This window comes from Anolis carolinensis, chromosome 5 (assembly GCF_035594765.1).
Source record: "Anolis carolinensis isolate JA03-04 chromosome 5, rAnoCar3.1.pri, whole genome shotgun sequence".
In the NCBI taxonomy this organism is placed as follows: domain Eukaryota; kingdom Metazoa; phylum Chordata; class Lepidosauria; order Squamata; family Dactyloidae; genus Anolis; species Anolis carolinensis.
Window position 1 is genome coordinate 107,268,799 of NC_085845.1, and position 22,283 is coordinate 107,291,081.

A 22,283-nucleotide genomic window follows, 5' to 3' on the forward strand; every position below is an offset into this window, starting at 1 on the left:
AGAAACCCTTGCAAGCCAGATTGCATGGGCAAAAGGGGAAGAAAAAAAGATATTCTTGCAAATTTGCACGATTCATTACTATTACTATTACTACTACTACTACTACTACTGCAAGAACATTTGTCCAAAGGGAGGGAAGGAGGGAAGAGAGAGCAACAGAAGGTGTGTATTTCTTTTTATTCCTAAGGAAACAAAAATGAGGTGGGTTTTTTTTGGGAGGGGGAGAGAAGTTTTAAAAAGCTTTTTCTGGTTACTTTTAGAGTTTGAAAAAGGGAGAAAGAAAAGAGGTGGGAAAAAGCAGGAGAAAAGAGGACAACATTGTTTTTAGGGGGGCTTTGCTTGCATTTCTTCCTTGGGTAAATGCATACCCCAAAGCTTCTAAATATTTATATAGATGTTCCCCCTACAAATACATTAATATATGAATTTTCCCCTCATATGTTTACAGGTCTTTGCAAATCCTATGTAAATATAGATAACTAGAGATTTCCGTGTACCTGTATATCTGTTCGTATATGTATACATTAATTTTATATATGAATTTTATATGTTTGCAAGTGCAGAGGGAAAATGCGTGTGCGCGCACGCGCGCGCGCACACACACAGATGTCTAGATATAAACATTGATAAATCAGGCTTGGAAATATTGCAGGAGGAAAATGCACATAGAGAGAGGATTTGCTAAGGTTTCAGGGGGAAATACACATGTGAAATTAGTATATATAATGATAGATCTATATCTAGCTCTGCATTGTTTATGTAGGCATTATATGTTTGCCTGTTACTATGTTGGAAGCTGGCCTGAGTCCCCAGGGGGAGATAGATAGGGCAGGGTACAAATGAAGCTGCTGTTGTTGATGATGATAATTATTATAAAGTTATTGTTGCTTTTCCACTTATAGAGTTAGTTTACTGTTTTTCTTTGAAATACAGTAAATATTCAAAACATTTAACTCACTGATGCCTCAATTAATGTAATTTTATTGGTATCTAATTTTATTTTGGAAATTTACCAATAGCTGCTGCATTTCCCACCCTCGGCTTATACTCAAGTCAATAAGTTTTCCCAGTTTTTTGTGGTAAAATTAGGTGCCTCGGCTTATATTTGGATCGGCTTATACTCGAGTATATACGGTACTCAACATCTGGTCATAGGAGACAGGTGTCACTAGAGAACCTTTGCATCAGGAGAGAAAAGGGACTTGATATCTAAGGAGAAGTAAAGATATAAACACTTGAAGCAATGTTTGTTACTGACTCCTGTGAATCACCTGACCCAATTCTAATGGTTTCGGTATTGGCTCAACCCAAAGCACCTTTGGTATGAAGTATACATTTGGTACTGAGCGCAAATGCTTCTGAGCTACTCTTGGCATTAGAGATGGAAGCCATTCTGGAAAGGAATTTATTTACAGCCTCCACCTCCTGACTTTTCTCCTTCGTGTTGATATAGGCCAAATCCACTATCACCCAGACATGACATACCTCCTTTCTTTAGAACGCAATCCTACACATCCTCACATCTTAATACAAAGATAATAATCTGCATAGAGAAGGCTCATCTTATGCCTCAGGCTCCTACATGTATTAGGAGCACTGATGGAGATAACCTCCTACAATTTGCCACTCCTATTCTCCATCTTATCAAGACTGATACAACTAATTTTAATTCGCCCACTACTAATATTCGCCATGTCATCAATACCAGAGCTACTCAAGGTCCACACATACTCATCTGTTATCTGATTCCTCAAGGCTTTGGTCACATTCCCACTCTACCCTACTCAAAAGCTTGTCACTATCACTAATGCACTGTCCATCCCCATCTCCTAGAATAAAAGTATCTTTAATATCGCCTTCTATGGTGCCTTCAGCTATTGGTATTGGAGATGGCTCCGCATAACCAAATTCCTGGGATTAGATATTATGCCTCTCCCGGCTCTATTCTACCACCAAATTTTCAAATAACAAACTCAAACTCCTGTTCCAGCAATGATTCCGTTGCTGCCTTATTTACAGGGTCTCATAAAACAATCATGTGCTTCAAATTTTGCTTCTAAAATAGAGTTCATAAACTATATAATTTAAATGGGAAACACCAGTCACCTGCCATTAAAAGTTCAAGAGGAAGATGTGTGCAACCTCTGCTAGAAGGGAAGGGTTAATCTCACCAAATTGTGGGAAGTTTTTTAGATGGGGAAATGAAAGAATACAGATTGTGTGTGTGTACGAGGGGACATGTACGTATGTGAATAGAGGGGACATGGTATCTGATGGTAAGCAGTAAGCACTATTTGACAGAGGAACATGCTTCCATCAGTGGCATTTGTTTCATGGTAATCATATCAGGTTGATGTCCTAGGCCTCATTTACCCTGAATGTTTAATGTTGTTTTCTAATCAGTATTGAAGAACATGCTCTCCATGTGCAGACTTCTGCATATGAAATCCTGAAATCTGTTTGAGGTCCAGATGGTGATTGCACAAGCCACAGATAAACATTAAGGCCTTCCTTTTGTATGCTTTTGTGGGAATTTGTTATCTAGCCACTGCAGTTTGAACTGTAATAAATGGTCAATGTAGATGAGGGCCTAGTCTGTGAAAAAAGTGTGAATTGTGACACATTTTGCTTCTGTTAATCCTAACATAACATGATAGGTTTAAAAATACTTTATGATAGTGCTTCTGAGAAATATAAATGTCACTTTGTTTTTGAAAGATGACTATATTTTATCTATAATTGAAGACTGAATCATTTAGAAGTTTTTTAATTGGCTGATTGCAGAGTTAAACACTACAGACTGTATGTTATCTGTTACGTTTCCTGAAAAACTGCCTCTTTCTCCTTTTATATAATAATTGTATCTCTAATACTAAGAATCTCTTTTTCTTTAGGATCGAAACAGAATGTATGATAGTCTTAATATGCATTCATTGGAAAATTCCCTCATTGACATAATGAGAGCTGAGCATGATCCTCTTAAAGGTATGTTACTACACTGGTTAATTATCAGTCTGTGGCAAAGCCCACTCTGCATTGTTGTTGTCTTACTAACATGAACATACACCGTATATGAAATGGTGTATGTTTCACATGCATAAAGTTAGATAGGACCCATTCATATATCATTGGCAGACATAATGATCTTAATGAACTCTTCCACCATTTTTTCTGTAAGGAAAGATACAAAGTGAATTTTGGACTTGAGTGTCTGTTTCCCTCCCTGTTCTCATCACCAAAAAATTTCATCCTAAAAAATTAAGTTGTTAAATGGTTAATTCATTTAACTGGCTGGCTTTGGCCTACAAAACCTTAAATGGCTCTGGTCCAACTTACCTCTCAGAATGTGTCTCCCCCCCTACGGACCATACCGCAAATTAAGATCATCGAGTGAGACCCTGCTCTCTGTCCCGCTGCTGTCACAGGTGCAGTTGGCGGGGACGAGAGACAGGTTTTTTTCGGTGGTGGCTCCGCAGCTGTGGAACTCCTTGCCAAGGAAGATTAGGGAAACCCCCTCACTCATGTCTTTTAGGAAGTAGCTGAAGACCTGGATGGACCAAGCTTTTGGCCCATCTTAGGATATGGGTTGATATGACCTGATGGATTCTGTGGATTAATATGAAGTCAAACACGGATTGGCTCTGACTGGCTCAATTCTACCCTCCCCTATTCTCACCAGCACTACTATCTTTAAAATACACACAGCCCAGGGTGAAGCATTTTCCCGGTCAGGTTATCAGGGAGACAGGATGATTTGTTTTATTGTAACTATATATGTTTCAATCTGTTTTATAATTCAAAATGCTATATTTGTGTATCTGTATGTACAACATAGCATTACACTTTGTCATAATCTGTAAGCCACTTGAGTCCCCTTAGGGGTGAGAAGAGTGGGGTATAAGTATAGCTCATAAATAAATAAATAAATTCAGATGTGCTTTCTTTCAACAATAATTGAGACTAAGTGATCAGTTAGCTTGTTCAGAAATAGCAAACTAGTAATTCTTCAATAAAACTTGTGGGCAATTCATCACAATTCAATTCATCACAACTTATGGGTGCAGCAGTAATTTCTTTTCCAAAGAGTGGTCTTTTGTCCTCTTTTTAATGGGCTCCATTAATGAATATTTGTCATATAGGATACCAGTGTATCTCAAATATAAGTAGGTGTGCATTTTACAATTACACTGTTCCCCCACTACTTTGTGGTTCACTTTTTGCGGATTGGCTGTTTTGTGATTTTTCAATAAACTAAAAGAATGTTATAAATCATAAAAAATTACAATTTACAGCCTTAGGAAGGGAAGAAGGAGAAGCCGAAGGGAGAGAAAAGGAGCCCAAGCGGCAACAGGAGGAGAAGGAAACGATTTATCAACCCACAATTGGTTGATAAAGACTTAAAATATTGTATAATTACTAAAATAATGTATAAATATTAAAATAAATATAGTGTTCCTACTTTGCAGGTTTTCACTTATTGCGGGTGGTCCTGGAACGTAACCTGGAATGTAACGATAAGTGAAGGAACACTGTATAGTGGACTTTCATGCTGCTTATTTCTTTTCCTTGAAGTACTAGTATGTATACAGTACTTTGTAACATTTAGAGCATTTTGGTTGCATGATTACAGTAATCTTTACAACAAACTAATCTGGTCAAACAGTGTTAGTTTCTTCATAATGAACCTGAGCAAATTTGAAGTACAGTGAAGGAACACTGTACTTATATTGGAGAGACACTGGTATTCTATATGACAAATATGAATGCATTCATTAATGGAGCTGTGCATTAAACATAACTGGAACAAGTTGCGAACATCTTCAAATTTCCCAGAAATTTTCTACTGCATAGAGGCTGAAGATTTCTCTGTTTTATGGATATTGGAGACACAATTTATTTACTGTTAATGTGGTGTTTACAAGAAGCTCTAAAGTTCTTCAGATGGCAATATGTAATACTGGGTTTGATGGTACCTGTTTCCACATTTAGATGTTAGGCCACATCTACACTGACCATTTAGCGGAGTTTGAAGTGAGCCTCAACCTGTGACAGCCAGACAACGAGCTCCCATTAAAACACACAAAAGATTGTCCTTAATGTCAGCAGTGTTTTGTGGTTTGTATAATCACCCTTGAGCCTCAAACTAGTTCCAGGATTTTCTGTGTAATCATCTGCACAGCAAAACCAGTTTTTTCTGAAACTGCATGAAATTGTCATTGTAGATGGGTCCTGTGTGTCTCATTCAGCTCAGGAAAATATATTTTTGAGTAAACATACATAGGATTGTTCTGCTACTCTGTTTTGAAGTATAGTTTGAAAATCAGGCTTCTAAAGAATAATTTGGATTACACATATGATTAATTACATTAACTTAGAAGGATATTTATTAATCAATGAGTTAAGCAATAATAGTCCATGTATCTGTGCCTTATGGCTTATTGGGACCCTTATGAATTTCACAGAGCTTTCTTAGGCAAGGTAATTAGTGGTGCTAATGAGTTTGCATCTTAAAAACTAGCCATTTAAAATGTGCTGTTAAAACCTGGCAAGGATAGCATCTATTTTATATAAAAAGTGCTTCATAGTCTTGCTATTATTTTGCCAGATTTAAAAAAATTGCTCAGTAGAATGACAGTGCTATGAAATAAAAGATTGCTGTCTTACCAGTTTATATCTGTTAACAATCGTGATAAAAATATTATAGCTTTAAACCTTTGTTATTGAATCACTTTGAGAAAGATAGCATATGTGAGGTAATACCAACACCATGACTGAACATTATACAGTAGTTTGAGTAATATCACAATAGATGTCTTAGAAAGTTAAAAAGTGTCTGGGAGTAAACATTGTTTGAAACATTGGTCTTCCTCTTCATGGTGTCTGTGAAATGAGCACAAGTGGTAGTAATTGTGCCTGAGCATTACTCTCGGAACCTTTAACAGCTGTTAGAGGTACTTTGGCTGCAGCCCCGCCTTCCTCCCAGGAAGCATAAATTGCAGAGGTGGGGCGGTGGCCTTAGTTCCTTTTTTTCCACTGCCTCACAGCAGCTCTCTAGGAACCTCTCGGTTAGATTATTAATTCTTGACATTGGACAGTTTATTTGACTATTCTACTAATTCTATAATGTACTTTGGCTTGACTCAGACTTCTCTACAATATTCTACCTTCTGGCTTCCTGACTTCGGAATTTATATGGCTACTTCTATTTTAAAGAACTGTGTGGCCTGTGGCTGTAAGCTGCCTGAGGCAGACGGCCATGATAAATGTCTTGTATGTTTGGGGGGAGGGGGGCTCATGGAGCAAATAATTGTTTGGTCCTTATACCGCAAGCTTGTAAAAGCAGGGAGAAAGCACTAAAAGCTCTTCTCTTGGAGAGAGCTCTCTTCCCGGCCCCATCTACAAGCGGCTCCCGAACGCTGCGGCAGGGCAAGCCAGCTGAATGCCAGCAACTTACTTCCTCGCTGGCAGCCTCGCTGGCTCCAAAAAGGGCACGTTCCACTCCTCCTGCTCTCCCTACTCCCTAGAAGAGCTCTGGTGCTGCAACTAAGAGCTGCAAGGGGAAGAAGAAGCATGCAGCATCTGAGGCACACAGCATGGCCATACCCACAGTACTGACGTCACCAGAAGGGATATGGCCGCTGGCTCTGCCCACGATGTCGGGGCAGGAGCATGGAGGCAAGGCACGCATTATGCCGCCGACGCAGGCCTCGCCAGCTCCGGTCATGGGTGTGGCCCTGCTCCCCGAGGTGGAGACAGCCCACCCGCTGGGAGAAGAGCTTCTGCCGCCCACTCTCCCTGCAGGGATGGGAGAAAGCTGCGGGGTGAGGAAAAAAGCGGCTGAGCCCACTGCTGGGCAGCCTGCTTCTGGAGGGGCCAGTGTAAGGAGTACTATGTCTCCGTTTCTCACTGCCTCCCAACCTATGGATCCTCCTCATGAGGAAAGGGTATTGTTTTCTCCGCAGCCAAGTGCTGCCTCTTTTCTTTCACATACTCCATTAAGCCATAGCCATAGCCAAGACTTTTTCTCATCGCCTCCACAGAGGCAAACACTGAGCACTGTCCCTACGGAGTGGAGTAGATCATTTACTCCCCGGGCAGATTATGTTCATTGCTCTCCAGAAGGAAGCGCTTATTTTTTCAGGTCCATATTGGTCCAAGACCAACAGATGTCTCAACCAATCTCAGTCCCAATACAAGCAAATCCTGCTGCACAATCTGCGCATCAAGGCCTCAGTACTGCTATTGTTCCGGCTTTAGGAGCGGATATCCCATCTCATTCTGCATCAGAATTTGATTCTGATGAAGGAAAGGAGGATGTGCTAGCAGTGGAACTCTCAGTGGAGCCAGAGACATCAAGTTTTATAACCCTGATGTCATGCCTGCCTAGGGCACTGGAATTGCCTGTGACAGGCAAATCAGCCCCTGGCATTCCATCTTTTCCCAGCAGAAGAGCAGTGTCCAGCAGCTCAATCACCTACAGCTTTGCCTGCAGTACTGTATTTATTGCAGCTTGCGACTACACAAGACATTGCCCCATCACTGATAGGGGCAGTTCCACGAAGGAGCGATGCCTTGTATAAAATAGACCTAACTTCTGCTTAATGGGTCGCAAAGCCACCTAGATCTAATTCCGTAGTCACCAAGGTAATGCAGAACAAACTTTCAGTGAAGACCCATTTAACGCCCTGGAATAAAGAGGGCAGGAAGTTGGAGGCAGTAGGCAAGAAAGTACACTTAGGGGCAGGATTGTCAACACGTTTTGCACATTATGGCGCCTACCAGGACTATCTATGGCAGAAGATAGTCCCCTACTTGGAGACTTTGCCACAAGACAAACGTGCTCTTCCTAAAGTTATCCATCAAGAGGGTCTGGCATTAGCCAAGCCACAGAAGGAAATGGCAAAAGACACAGCAGAGGGAGCAAGCAGAATGTTTGCAGCTGCGACTGTTATACGCAGACATGCTTGGCTGTGGGCCTCCACACTATCTGAAGAAGGCAAGCTTCTAGCAGAGGACCTGCCGGTCAATGACAAGCGTCTCTGATCCAGAGACAGATGCAAAACTTAAGGAGGCCCAGGAGGTTCGTCAAGCGGCGGACAAATATGGCTTTTCTCCATCTCGCTATCGGGGCAAATCATATTCAACTGCTTCTTATACTAGGAAACAGTATGACACCACTAGCAAGCCCCTCCCACAAACCACTCAGACAACTTACACTCGGCCAGCGGCACCATCTAGGCCCCGCTCGCAGGGTAAGGGGAAATATCAACCAAAGGGGAAGCAGCGCTTTTAGCACAGCTTGCCCCCATTGCATGATTCCTATAGCACGGCACACAGGTGATTACGTCCCTTCTTTTGCTCCATTGTGTTCCCTTCCTGGGATACAACGTGGAGATCACAGAACACTTCCTGTTAAATTTGGAATCCGACTGGCAGAATTCGCTTCAGTTTGGAAATCAATAACTACAGACAAGTGGGTCCTAGAAATTATAAGTTCTGGTTACTCATTTGAATTTTTTCATGAGCCGGGGACAGGCTCTGTGAAGACCACCCCGTCCAAAAAGGTCTTGCAGGGCGAGATAACTACTTTGTTGGAGATTGGCAATTGTTCATCTCCACCCATCCTTCTACTCTCATGCTTTCTTTTCGAAATACTTTTTAGTTCCAAAAAAAAGATGGTGGTCAGAAGCCTGTATTATACCTCAGAGGCCTTAATTACTTTATCCATTCTCGTAAATTTAGAATGGTGACACTTGCAGCCATTCTTCCACTTCTGCCAGATGGGGCATGGCTTGCGTCAATAGACCTGAAGAACGCATACTTCCACATTGCAATAGGCCCTCACCATCACAAACACTTGGCATTCAAGATGGCACAACAGGCTTTTTGTTTTAGGGTGCTTCCATTTGGGATTTCTATCGCACCAAGGGTTTTTACTAAATGTATGACCGTGGTGGCGGCGCACCTCCGCCTTCAGGGCATCACCGTCTATCCCTACATAGACTATTGGCTACTGGTTGCTTGCTCCAAAGAGTCTTTGTTACGGGATCTAGACTACACACTATCTGTTGTAGTTGAGCCAGCAAGTAATGTTGCAAGCAGTATTATGAGTACCAGTAGGGAGGAAAGGGTTAATCGCGAGCAGGTGTCAGATGAAGAACAGCAAAGGAAAAGGATCCGGGATATACTTATGACACCTACTGATGAAGACACATTTGAAGGGTTTTCAAGCGGCGGGGAGTCGATGAGCGAGGAAGGAGATGTGGTGGATGGGAACAGTCATGGGTAAACCTAGGTCTTGACAGGAGATGGAGGAACTGGAGAGATGGGAACAGGTTCATGTGTGAAGGCAAGGACAGCTGTAAGAGATGATGACATCGGATAATGATGTGTAAGTTAAAAGTAGGCTCTGAAATGGGGGAATCTTTGCAGAAGGCAAAGTGTCAGTATCGTGTGGATTTGTCACTGCCTGTTTTCCTGTTGGGTTTTGGGTTCGGGTTCTACAGCCTGGTGTTCATGGTTCCTGTGAATCTTCAATTTGGACTGGCTTATTGTGAGTGTGGCTCTCTCCCTTCCTGGACTCTTGGACTGATATGACTACGGCTCTGTTTGTCCACCTTGGAAACGACGTTTGGATTGGCTCATTGTGAGTGTGGCTTTCTCCCTTCCTGGGCTCTTGGACTGATTTGACTACGGCTCTGTTTGACCACGTTGGAAACGACGTTTGTTTGGACTTCTTCTATGGCGACTCTGGGACTTTGGCTGGCTTTGACAACTCCTCTTGCATTTAACTCTTTTGGTGCAGTGCTTTCTGTTGGAACTCTTTCGTTACAGCGCTGTTGCTTGCTGTTACTTTGACTGTGTTTTAATCCGGGTTTTCTTTCTGTTTAATCTGGGTTATTTTCCGTTTGCCCTTTGGAGCCCAGTTTGGGCAAATTCTTTGAGTTTTGGCCAGAGACACTGTAGTTAAGTGTCTCTGAGCATATTTTGTTTTGCAATAAATCTTTTGTTGGACTAAATGGTGTGTGTGGTTCTTTAAGGCCTCTGTGTCTTGACACTATCCCTTCTCAATGATCTCGGGTTGGTAGTCAATCAAAAGAAATCACATCTTGTTCCTGTGCAGAGAACACGATTCATCGGAGCGGAGCTGGATTCCATCACCAGTATGGCATATCTGCTGGAAGATCGCTTCCGATCCCTATGGACAGCGTTGCTCTGTCTCGTGCACAATGTGGCGCCAAAGGCCAAAAATGTACAGTCAGCCCTGGGACACATGGCTTCGACAACATCTGTGACATATGCACATCTGAGAATGAGGCCTCTACAAGCCTGGTTTCTCAAAGTGTTCGATCCTATGCTCCACAGTTCATATATTTATTTACAGTATTTATATTCCGCCCTTCTCACTCCGAAGGGGACTCAGGGCGGATCACATTACACATATAAGGCAAACATTCAATGCCATATAACATAGAACAGAGACAGAAGACAAACGCAGGCTCCGAGCTGGCCTCGAACTCATGACCTCTTGGTCAGAGTGATTTGACCAAGAGTGAACAGCCTGCGCCACAGCCCGGGCACATGTTCGTCTGTCTCTTCTGTCACATATCCGCCAATCACTCCAGTGGTGGTTGTCTTGGACAAATGTATGTAAGGGCATTCCATTCAGGCATTGCGAACCAACAGTGACGGTTACGAAGGATGCCTCTTTGGAAGGATAGGGCGCCTATTCTTGCTCCCTAGTGGTCAGTGGCAAGTGGATGTCTCAAGAGGCTCAAAGCCACATCAACTTGTTGGAAATTATGGCAGTGCAAAGAGCCCTCTAAGCCTTCCAGGACATATGTTGTCACAGGGTGGTCCAGTTGAGGACAGACAATACCACAGTGACATGGTACGTCAACAAACAAGGAGGCACACACTCCCACTCCCTCCTGAACCTCACCCTGCAGATATCTGGGAATAGTGTTTGCTGAACCATATCCATCTGGTAGCCATTCATGTTCCTGGTCAAGAGAACAAGATAGCAGATCATCTCAGCAGCGGAGGCAGTACCACCCACGAATGGTATCTGCCACCAACAGAAGCAACATCTCTTTTCCAGAGGTGGGGCAATCCCCAAATAGATCTATTTGCAACAGCAGAGAACACAAAATGCAAATTTTTCTGTGCGAGACAGGAACCCAACCAGCAGATGGGGTGTCTCGGGGATGCATTCCTTTTCAGATGAACAGGCCCCCTGCTATATACATTCCCACCGATTCCTCTCATAACCAAGGTAGTGTCAAAGCTCTACCGTGACCAGGCAGATTGCATAATTTTGACTCCATGGTGGCAAAGGCAGCCTTGATTCTCACTCCTTCACACAATGGCATGGGGTCAACACTATCCCCTCCCACACCGCCCGGACCTTCTTACTGCTCACCAAGGCTGCCTGCGCCATCCGGACATCAAGCAGCTCAATCTCACAGCTTGGCGGATCTGGCCCAACCACTTTCACAAGCAGTGAAAGACATACTGTGCGCATCAACAAAACGATCATATTCCTACAAATGGAACAAGTTTGCCAAATTTGCATGGCAGCAGAATGTGGATCCAGTCACTGTTCCCACATCAGTTATTTTGGAATTTCTTGTTTCCTTGACTTCAGTTATCCTCCATCGTTATCTTGCAGCGATATCTGCTTGTCGTAAAGATGAGGGATACTTCTCCTGTTTCCAAGATCCCCTAATCCAACACTTTCTGCGAGGATGCAGGAATACTCGACTTCCTGTTACTCCGCCTGTCCCAGCATGGGACCTCCGGTTGATGTTATCAGCCCTTCAGAAGCCACCTTTTGAGCCTATGGCAAAGGTGGCTATTTCATATGTGTCTTGGAAAACAGCATTTTTGTTGGCCATTACGATGGCCAGAAGGGCAATTGAGCTCTGTGCACTACGGGCAGATGCTCCTTATATGCGCTTCCACTCTGACAAGGTGGTAATGCGTACAGATATTCCTTTCTCCCAAAAGTAGCCTCAACTTTTCATTTGGTTGAAGATATTGTTATACTTTCTTTTTTTCAAGATCCACTTACTCCGGTGGAACGGGCTCTGCATCTTCTGGATGTTAGAAGAGCATTAGCATTTTATGTTGAAAGAACAAAAGATTTTAGAGCATCGCCTAAACTTTTTGTCAAGTATCGGACAGACACTAAAGTTCTCCCGGTATCTTCACAAAGATTGTCACGATGGATCACAGCAACTGGCATATCAACTGGCACATCAACAGCCTCCATTCGGCCTAAAGGGACATTCTACCAGGGCAGTAGCAACTTCCACGGCATACAGCTGAGGAATACCACTACATGAAGTTTGTAGAGCAGCCACATGGGCCACCACTCTGACATTTGTGACCCATTATAAGGTGGATCTGCTCTCAAAGAATCAAGCAGCGTTTGGCAGAGCAGTTTTGGGATCAGCACTGTCATGACGCCCACCAACCATGGTGAGTAGCTTGCTCATGTGCTCATTTCACAGACATCATGAGGAAGAAAGATTGGTTGCTTACCTGTAACCATGTTTCTTCGAATGGTGATCTGTGAAATTAGCACATCCCTGTCCTTCCTCCCCTCTAATCGTCATGCCTTCTTTCTCAAGCCACTGTCGGCGGCGGGGAACTAAGGCCACAGCCCCACCTCTGCAATATATGCTTCCTGGGAGGAAGGCGGAGCTGCAGCCAAAGTACCTCTAACAGCTGTTAAAGGTTCCGAGAGTAATGCTCAGGCGCAATTATCACCATATATGCTAATTTCACAGATCACCATTCGAAGAAACATGGTTATAGTTAAGCAACCAATCTTTATCCATTAAATCTTTAATGACGCATTGAGCTTTTCAATTACTAGAAATATGTGCATAAATTTTCCTTCGTTTCCTTCATGCTGTCGTTTCGTGTTTACTGATTGTTTATACGAAACAACAGACAACAGTTTTGTACAAAACAATAGGCGACACGATAAGGAAAGCCGCACAGTCATCATGCTGGCTTTCGTTTCCTGCCACATGGCCTCCATGGCTGCAATTCAATTCCTCATATGTCAGAAGGAGGCTAGGAGGTGATCCTTGGCCAATCAGAGGCCAAGGAATCACTGAAGTGGGCTGGGCAGGGAGGGCAGGGAGTTTATATAAGGGAAAGACAACACCCAAAAAGCATCATTTGCTGCCGCTGCTGGGCTGTGGGCTGGTTGGGTTTTGCGCTGTGCTGTCTCCGCTTGGGCTGGGTGCTTGGATTACTTGGCTGGCGGGCAGCTTGCCTTCTTGCCTCTTGTGAGGACACTAAGTTGGGACTACTGGGGGAGTTGGGGTTTTTTTGAGGGGGGGGGGGGTTAGATTGGCTGGTGGGCAGCTGCTGCTTGCCTCAATTTAAAAAAGTTTTCCTTTTTCATAGGGTTCTTTTTTTTCATCCTTTCTCTTCTCCATTTGTTTGCCTGCCTGGCTGCCTCAGTTCTCCCTCCATTCCCTTGGGTGTTTTATTTTTATTTAACATTTTTGAAAGCACATACTTTTTTTGAGGTTTCATTGTAATTCCCCTCACCCCACCCCCACCCCCAAGTGCACTCCTCTCTATTTCGCCTTGCTGGGGATTGGGGAACAAACAGTTCTGGCTGCAGAGAGAGCTACCTTATTTTAAAAATACTTTAATAACAATATCAAGTGGGTTTGGCTGGGGAACGTGTGTGTGTGTAGTTCAAAACCCCTTTCTTCCTCTCTCCCCCGATTGGTTATTTATTATTATTTGTTTAAAAATAAATAAATACATTCAAAATGAAATAACCTGCTTGGGATACCTCCTTCTATCCATTTGGCTCTAGTCTTTTATTCTGCCTTAGTCCTCCGTCCCTCTCCTTGGCAACAATAAGGATAGGAAGGATACTGTGACTTGTTACATTATTACTTTTTTATATTTTTGAAAGCAAATATACATTTCTTCTGGTGTTCAGTTTACTTCGTAATGCCCTTCCGCAACTGTTGAGTGCACTGCAGTGCTTTGCCTTGAGTCTGGCTTCTGGCTGAGTTTACCTTATTTTAAAAACTGTATACTTTAATAATAATAATTAAAAAATAAACAATATCAGGAAAGGGGCTGTGATTTTTCAAGTGGGTTTGCCTGGTGAATGTGTGTGTGTGTGTGTAGTTTAAAAACCCCTTCTTCCTCTCTCCCCCACCCTCCTCCCTTATTTGTTTAAAAATAAATAAATTCAAAAGGAAATAACTTCTGATTTGGCTCTCTTTGCCTTGGTCCTCCCTCTCTCCCTCTCCTTGGCAACAATAAGGATAGGAAGGATACTGTTATTATATTACTTCAGTATTTTTTTGAAAGCAGAGTGGTTTTGGCTGGGGAGGGCGTGCTTGCTTGGCCCTTGGGAAAACTGCCTTTCCCTTCCTTTCCAAGCTTTAGAGTTGGCAGTTTCCTCATCACCACTCAGCCCTACAGAGCTACCTCAATCTTTCCTTCCTTTATCGCTGCTCAGTGCACACGCTGCACTCGCCATAGCTTACAGGCCCCCGTCCTCTGAGTTATGGGTTGGTGTTTTTTCCCCTCACGTGTAGAGTGCACAGTGCACACTGCTTAGTGCACACTGCATACGTGTTACGTGTGATGTAGTGCATGTCCTCCTGGAGGGGCGGGGTGGTGGAGGCTGGCCAACAGCAGCTGGCCGAGGAGACACCCCTTCCCGGGCCCTTAGCCGGTATTGCCAGGGGTCCCCTCCTTCTGCCCCCAACCCCTTTCCTTCTATGGGGCTAAGAACTGGGCTGTGTGGGGTGGTGTTTGTGTGTCTTCCCCATTTGGCTGGTTGCAGCTCCCCTGGCCTTCCTTCTGCCGCTGCAGAAGTTAAGAGGGCCAGGCCAGCTGGGAGGAAAAGGGAATGCTTTAGGGAATTTTATTTCTAAAAAGGAAAAAAATGTTAGAAATCGGGGGATGATGCCAACGTTTAAAAAGTTGCTGGGCTAAAAGGGGTCGATATGCCCTCAGTGTGTGCCTATTTTCACCCTTCTAGCCCTAAATCTGAGTGGGGGCGGGCCCCTGAAGCTCTCCCATTAGGGCCAATGGCACAAAGATTTTCGTGTTTTTTGTTAACGTATAGCCCTGACGGGCGATGCATCACCACATGCACACTTACACAATCATGCAGATGCTCCATCCCCAATCGTAGACCAGGCACAACAGGAACACCCTTGGGAGAGTGATGGGCTCAATGGATTATCATTGATGAATACACTGGGGATGTCGAGGAGGACAACAACACTTTACACCTACACGATTCACTTCAACTGGAACACTCTTCAGGGGACTTACACACTGTCTTGCACAAAAGGGACCCTGTCAATCCTCAAAGGAAACAGGTCTTGGTAGTAGGTGACTCCCTCCTTAGAGGAATGGAAGCCATCATTTCCAGACCAGATGGGATGGCTCGAGAAATATGTTGCCTCCCGGGTGCAAAAATACACCATATCACTCAGAGGCTCACCAGGCTCCTAAAGCCCCATCACCCTCCCCACATTATGTTGATTCATGTAGGAACTAATGACACCGCTAGGCATACTTTTCAAAAGATCACAAACGATTTTCGAGCTCTAGGAACAAAGCTAAAACTGTGTAATGTACATGTGATCTTTTCATCCCTACTCCCCGTTGTAGGACACGGCTCTACAAGGGCCAGAAAAATAGTACAGGTAAATAACTGGCTCAGAAAATGGTGTCAGGAGGAGCGTTTTGGCTTCCTCGACCATGGCCTACTCTTCCAGGAGGATGGCCTACTGGCAAGTGATGGGGTGCATCACACAAGTAGGAAAACATCTTTTTGCACACAGACTCACAAACCTCATCAGGCGCACTTTAAACTAGATCCACTGGGGGAGAGGAACAACAGCCTGGCGAACACTATATTGCCCACGACCACTGGGAACCACCAAAAGGCTAAACGGAGGGCTGCACAAACAGAGCAAGGACCAAGTACAGAGAGCACAATAATCCAAAATAAACAGCTCGAGGGGAGGTCACAGGGGCTTACATGTCTTTACACTAATGCACAGAGCATGGGAAATAAGCAAGACGAACTCCAACTCTTAGCACAGCACCACACATGTCATAGGCATCACTGAAACCTGGTGGGATGACTCCCATCACTGGAATTTAGCCATTGAGGGCTCGGGCTGTGGCGCAGGCTGGAGAGCAGCTGCAATGAATCACTCTGACCAGGAGGTCATGAGTTGAAGGCCCGCTCGGGGCCTATGTTTGTTTGTCTTTGTTCTATGTTAAAAGGCATTGAATGTTTGCCTATATGTGTAATGTGATCCGCACTGAGTCCCCTTCGGGGTGAGAAGGGCGGAATATAAATGCTGTAAATAAATAAAAATAAATATAACCTCTTTCACAGAAATAGAACAAAGGGGAGAGGAGGGGGAGTAGCTTTATATGTCAAAAACAGTTACGTTGCAGAAGAAATGCAAGACTGTAATCCGGGAAACCAGCTTGAAAGCATCTGGATAAGAATCAAGTGAACTCAAAAAGATCTTGTTGTGGGTGTCTACTACAGACCTCTGAGTCAGGATGAAGGACTTAATGAAGCCTTCTGTCAACAGCTGACCAAACAGGCACAAAGAAGAGATATAGTAGTCATGGGCGATTTCAATTATTCCGATATTTGCTGGAAAACAAACTCGGCCAAGAGTACAAAGAGTACTCGGCCAACAAATTCCTCACCTGCCTTGCAGACAATTTTATGGTCCAGAAGGTAGAAGAGGCAACAAGGTGATTGGCTACTCTTGATCTAATCTTAACAAGTGTGGAAGACCTGATCAATACAGTCGAAGTGGCTGGATCCTTAGGGGCAAGTGACCATGTGCTCCTGCAGTTTGCAATACAAAGGAAGGCTGAAACTAAGACAAGTCAAACATGCGTTCTGGACTTTAAGAGAGATGACTTCCAAAAAATGAAGGAATTACTGAGCGGCATTCCATGGACGCCAATATTAAAAGACAAGGGAGTTAAGGATGGATGGGAGTTTTTTAAAAGTGAAATACTCAAGGCGCAAATGCAAACAGTGCTAACAAAGAAGAAGAAAAAAGACAAGTGCAAAGAGGCCAGAATGGATGTCCAAAGAACTTCTAAATGAGCTAAGACTCAAAAGTGACATGCTCAAGAAGTGGAAAAGGGGAGAAATCACCAAAGAAGAATTCAAAAGTATAGCCAACTCCTGTAGGGAAAGGTTCGCAAGGCTAAAGCGCAAAATGAGCTCAGGCTTGCCACAGACATAAAAAACAACAAAAAAGGCTTTTTTGCTTACATTGGTAGAAAAAGGAAGAACAAAGAGGCGATAGGGCCACTGCAAGGAGAAGATGGAGTGATGGTGACAAGGGACAGGGAAAAGGCAGAACTACTTAATGCCTTCTTTGCCTCGGTCTTCTCACAAAAAGAAAGCCATCTTCAACCTCAGCAACATGGAATGGACGAAGGTTTGGGGGAAATACAACCCCAAATAGGGAAACAAGTTGTCCAGGAACACCTGGCCGCTCTAAACCAATTCAAGTCCCCAGGGCCAGATCAGCTACATCCAAGAGTATTGAAGGAACTAGCAGAAGTTATTTCAGAACCAATGGCAATTATCTTTGAGAGTTCTTGGAGAACGGTAGAAGTCCCAGAAGATTGGAGGAGGGCGAATGTGGTCCCTATCTTCAAGAAGGGAAAAAAGACCCAAACAATTACCGTCCGGTCAGCCTCATGTCGATACCAGGCAAGATTCTGGAAAAGATCATTAAGGAAGTGGTCTGCAAACACTTAGAAACAAATGCGGTCATTGCTAATAGTCAACACGGATTTACCAAAAACAAGTCATGCCAGACTAATCTGATCTCTTTTTTCGATAGTTACGAGTTGGGTCGATACAGGGAACGCCCTGGATGTAGCGTACCTGGACTTCAGTAAGGCCTTCGACAAAGTCCCCCACAACCTTCTGGCAAACAAACTAGTAAAATGTGGGCTAGACAAAACTATGGTTAGGTAGATCTGTAATTGGCTAAGCGAACGAACCCAAAGGGTGCTCACCAATGCGTCGTCTTCATCATGGAAAGAAGTGACAAGTGGAGTGCCGCAGGGCTCTGTCCTGGGCCCGGTTCTGTTCAACATCTTTATTAACGACTTAGACGAAGGGTTAGAAGGCATGATCACCAAGTTTGCAGACGACACCAAACTGGGAGGGATAGCTAACACTCCAGGACAGCAAGTTAAACATGAGCCAACAATGTGATGCGGCAGCTAAAAAAGCCAACGGGATTCTGGCCTGCATAAATAGGGGTATAGCGTCTAGATCCAGGGAAGCCATGCCCCTCTATTCTGCCTTGGTCAGACCACACCTGGAATACTGTGTCCAATTTTGGGCATCGCAGTTGAAGGGAGATGTTGACAAGCTGGAAAGCATCCAGAGGAGGGCGATTAAAATGATTAAGGGTCTGGAGTACAAGCCCTATGAGGAGCGGCTTAAAGAGCTGGGCATGTTTAGCCTGCAAAAGAGAAGGCTGAGAGGAGACATGATAGCCATGTACAAATATGTGAGGGGAAGTCATAGGGAGGAGGGAGCAAGCTTGTTTTCTGCTGCCCTGCAGACTAGGACACGGAACAATGGCTTCAAATTACAGGAAAGGAGATTCCACCTGAACATCAGGAAGAACTTCCTGACTGTGAGGGCTGTTCGACAGTGGAACTCTCTCCCCCGGGCTGTGGTGGAGGCTCCTTCTTTGGAGGCTTTTAAGGAGAGGCTGGATGGCCATATGTCGGGTTGTAGTAGGAAGAGACCACAAGGGCTACCCAGTTCAATAATCTGCCATGCAAGAATATACAATCTGAGCACTCCTAAAATATGGCCATCCAGCCTCTTTTTAAATATGTTATGTTCTGGAAGCAGCTTAGGACTTCATGTCCTCCATGACAATGTCCCAAATAATATCGCATGCAACCCTAGTTACCTAGTCTGTACTCAGTCTTCTTTGTGCTCCCTGTGCCTCACACAATAGGACTTGTGTTTGTGGTGAGACCTCATTGGAACTTTCTAAAGCTGAGCAGTATTTACATTCAGACTTCAGGAGTGGGGTACTACACTATGAGACTGATAGATCTGTATGGATTTCTGAGGGCTCTTGAAACCTTGGCTCTTCTGTAGAAGGAAAAAATGGCCAGAGCAGTGAACACAATTGCAGCCTACTATGAAGAATTTGCACAACACATTACAGATAAAATCATTCAGATGGATGCTAATTTGGAGGTTGTGATGACTGCAGATCCTGTAGACGTAACCTCAGTTTCTGCAGGTTAAGGATATATTTCAGTTTGTGCATCCTGGGGATTGTAGACAAGATCCTTGCAGTGAAAAAGCCACCACATGGATACTACCTGCATAGCTCATAATAACAAACAGTGGGGGAATGGGAATGACTGAGAGGGTAAGAGATGTGGTAAATGCCTTATTTCAGCACAGGGTTCCATCCTACAATAAATAATTACTGGTCAGTCTCCAATATCCCTTTTAAAAAGAGGTTTCTGAAGTGGTGGTGATGTTTTCTCACATTTATTTATTTATTTATTTATTTATTTATTTATTTATTTATTTATTAGACTTGTATACCGCTACTCCCAGTTTGGCTCGGAGCGGTTTACAGAAATAGATTAAAACAACACACTTAGCTTTAAAATAACAATAAGAACAATAAAAACAACAATAAAAGCAACAATAAAAACAGACATAGCCCCGAGTTTTTCACCCATTGAAAACTTGAACATCCAAGGGTTCATATTCTGGATTTTCTAGTCCTGATTGTGAGATGGAAATTCAAAACATTTCTGATCCCAAGCATTTCAAATACAGGATAGTCAACCTTTATTTTTAACATACGTGGTAGGCTTTCCTGGGTCCTACATTGGGAGAAAAGATGGGATGTAAATTAAATATATGTATATACAAATGTGCCAACATAAAGTGCTGAGTATGTGTCTGGCTTTGGGACAGATAGACAGACAGCCTCACCCAAGTGCTCTGTGTGTCCATATAACTAGTACGCAACTCCACGGGTCCAGAGAAGGCATGGGCAAAATGCTAGATAGGCCTTTTGCCCTTGACACCCTGAAGCCATGCACTATAGCCAGTAAAGGGCATGAAGTAGAGATGTGTGCGGTATTTGTCCTATTTGTTTCATCTGGGTTTCTGTTTTGTATCATCCCTTCAGATGGCAAGAAACGGAAAGCCCCCCCCCCCCCCCCCAACAAAACAAAAACTGACTTGAAACGAAAAGCAGGCGGGAGCTGGTATCAGCTCCAAGCCTGCCTTTCGGATCGATCAGGTGTAGGCCCTGCAAGGCCCGGGTGTGTAGGCTCAAAGCCTGTAGTTGTAGGCCCAAAGCTCCTGGCCTACGGGTGTAGGCTTTGGGGCTATGCACCTGGGCCTCACAGGGCCTGCAGCCAATTGCCAAGTAAGGAGCGCTCCTTACTCGGCAATCAACTGGGCCTCGCCAAGTGCCTGAGGCCTGGGTGCCTAGGCCCAAAGCCTGCACCCGTAGGCCTGGGTGCTTTGGATCGAAAGAAAACAGATCTTTCGGCTCAGAAGACAAAACATAACAAATGTCTGACCTCCCGATTTTGGGAAAGTCAGACAAATACAGAACAGGGCCCCGCTGAAAGCCAGAACACGAAATGGGACAAGGTAAGTCCCAAATGCACACCACTAGTGTGAAGTGATATTCACGTAAACACAGTATTGTTTCCTGTTTCTTTCATTCTTTTTCCTTTCTTTTTCAGTAGTGTGGGTGTGAATAGTTATTATTCCATGCTTTAAGACGCATATTTTGTTTAGCAGAAATAACCTCAATTCTGTATGCCCTTTAATCCTGAAGCCAGAATAATGATTCTAAAGTTCGAGTGTGTTCCTAGTAACTAAACCAGCAAGGATTACAGCAGATTTATGTAACATTTGAGCTAAAAAGGCAGTCTTCGCATTGTACTGAAACAAAGCAGCAATTGTATGTTACCAGGAAAATAATGTACTTTAATAAAGTAGAAAACAATTTGCTATGCAATTCCATATACCTATAATTAAATTATCATGGAATTCCCTGTTCCCTTTTTATTCTACTATTTTCTTCTTTTTGATAACTAGAATACAGGCATACCTCAGTTAACAATGCCTCTGTCAAAAAAGACAATTTTTACAAAGTCTTTTTATAGAAACCAAGCTTTTCCTTCTCGCACCCTTTTCTTCTCTTTGACTAGTTGGAAAGTTGTGTGTGGATTTTTTTTTAGAAGCATTGGTATTGGGGAGATCATGAAGAAAGGCTGGAGAAAGACAAACCTTCTGTGTTGAGTTACAACAGTGTGTATATAGTAAACAATGCAATAAAACATGACAGTGTAAAGAATGGGATTCTACTTTAAGTGACCATGTTGTAACTGTGTGTTCTTATGTACAACAGGCAAGATGAACAAACAGCCTCCAGAATCACTGTCTGAACATATGTGAAATGTAAACAGAAAAAAATGCAGATACAGATTAGCCTGCTTCACAGTTACCCTGGCATGTTGAAAACCATAAAGCTGCAAGTTTTTCCGCTACAGTGGAAATCTTAAGTAAAGTGGTGACTATTGAAAGAAAGAAAAAATAATCCTGGGATGCATAATGAAAGAAGCGTTCAAGCAGTCTCTGGAAGATTTCAGAATGCTTTTGATTAGTAATGCAAAGCTTACCTGACCTAGTTGTTTCATTTCAGATTTGCATGATAGTTTGTGGAAAAAGTTTGTTGAAACACGTTGCACTCCTCTTCTTTTTTGTGGTGTTGGAACCTACCTGTATTCTTTCCATATTATTTCTCGAAGTTTCTGTTAATGAAGGAAAGCCCAGAAATACATCTACATGATTAATTGAGGGATACCTGTACTAAAAGGTACAAGTAGGAAACAGCTATACCCCATTTAATAAAATAGATGTGTTCTGTGTCACTACTTATTTAACCTGGACACTTGAGCAAGTTTCAGCAGACGTTTTATTTAGAACTGAACATATGCACATGTGAAATGAGGTCAAGTAAGTCTTGCATGAGTAAACAAAAACATTTAGAATTTTCTGAAGACCACTGCAATACTACTTCCAAAATGTATCTTGAGATTTTTCTTTCCTTCACCAGTCTCCACTACTCTAATCATTTCTTTTTTCTTTCTTTTTTTTGGTGGTCAGACTTTGCTGTTTTAACATGCTAGCAGTAATT

The 22,283-nt window shown here is 43.3% G+C and overlaps 1 protein-coding gene across 2 annotated transcripts in view; it reads left to right on the forward strand.

Annotated features, from left to right (window-relative positions):
- Window positions 1-20,284, forward strand: part of LOC134299371 (cytoplasmic polyadenylation element-binding protein 2-like) — a 48,414-nt gene extending 28,130 nt beyond the window's left edge. For both annotated transcript variants that reach the window (XM_062982102.1, XM_062982103.1), the window contains exon 3: window positions 2,895-20,284. In XM_062982102.1, coding sequence (XP_062838172.1) covers window positions 2,895-3,059 — 165 coding nt within the window. In that variant the 3' untranslated portion in view covers window positions 3,060-20,284. The remainder of the gene's footprint in view (window positions 1-2,894) is intronic.
- Window positions 20,285-22,283: the final 1,999 nt, after the last annotated feature.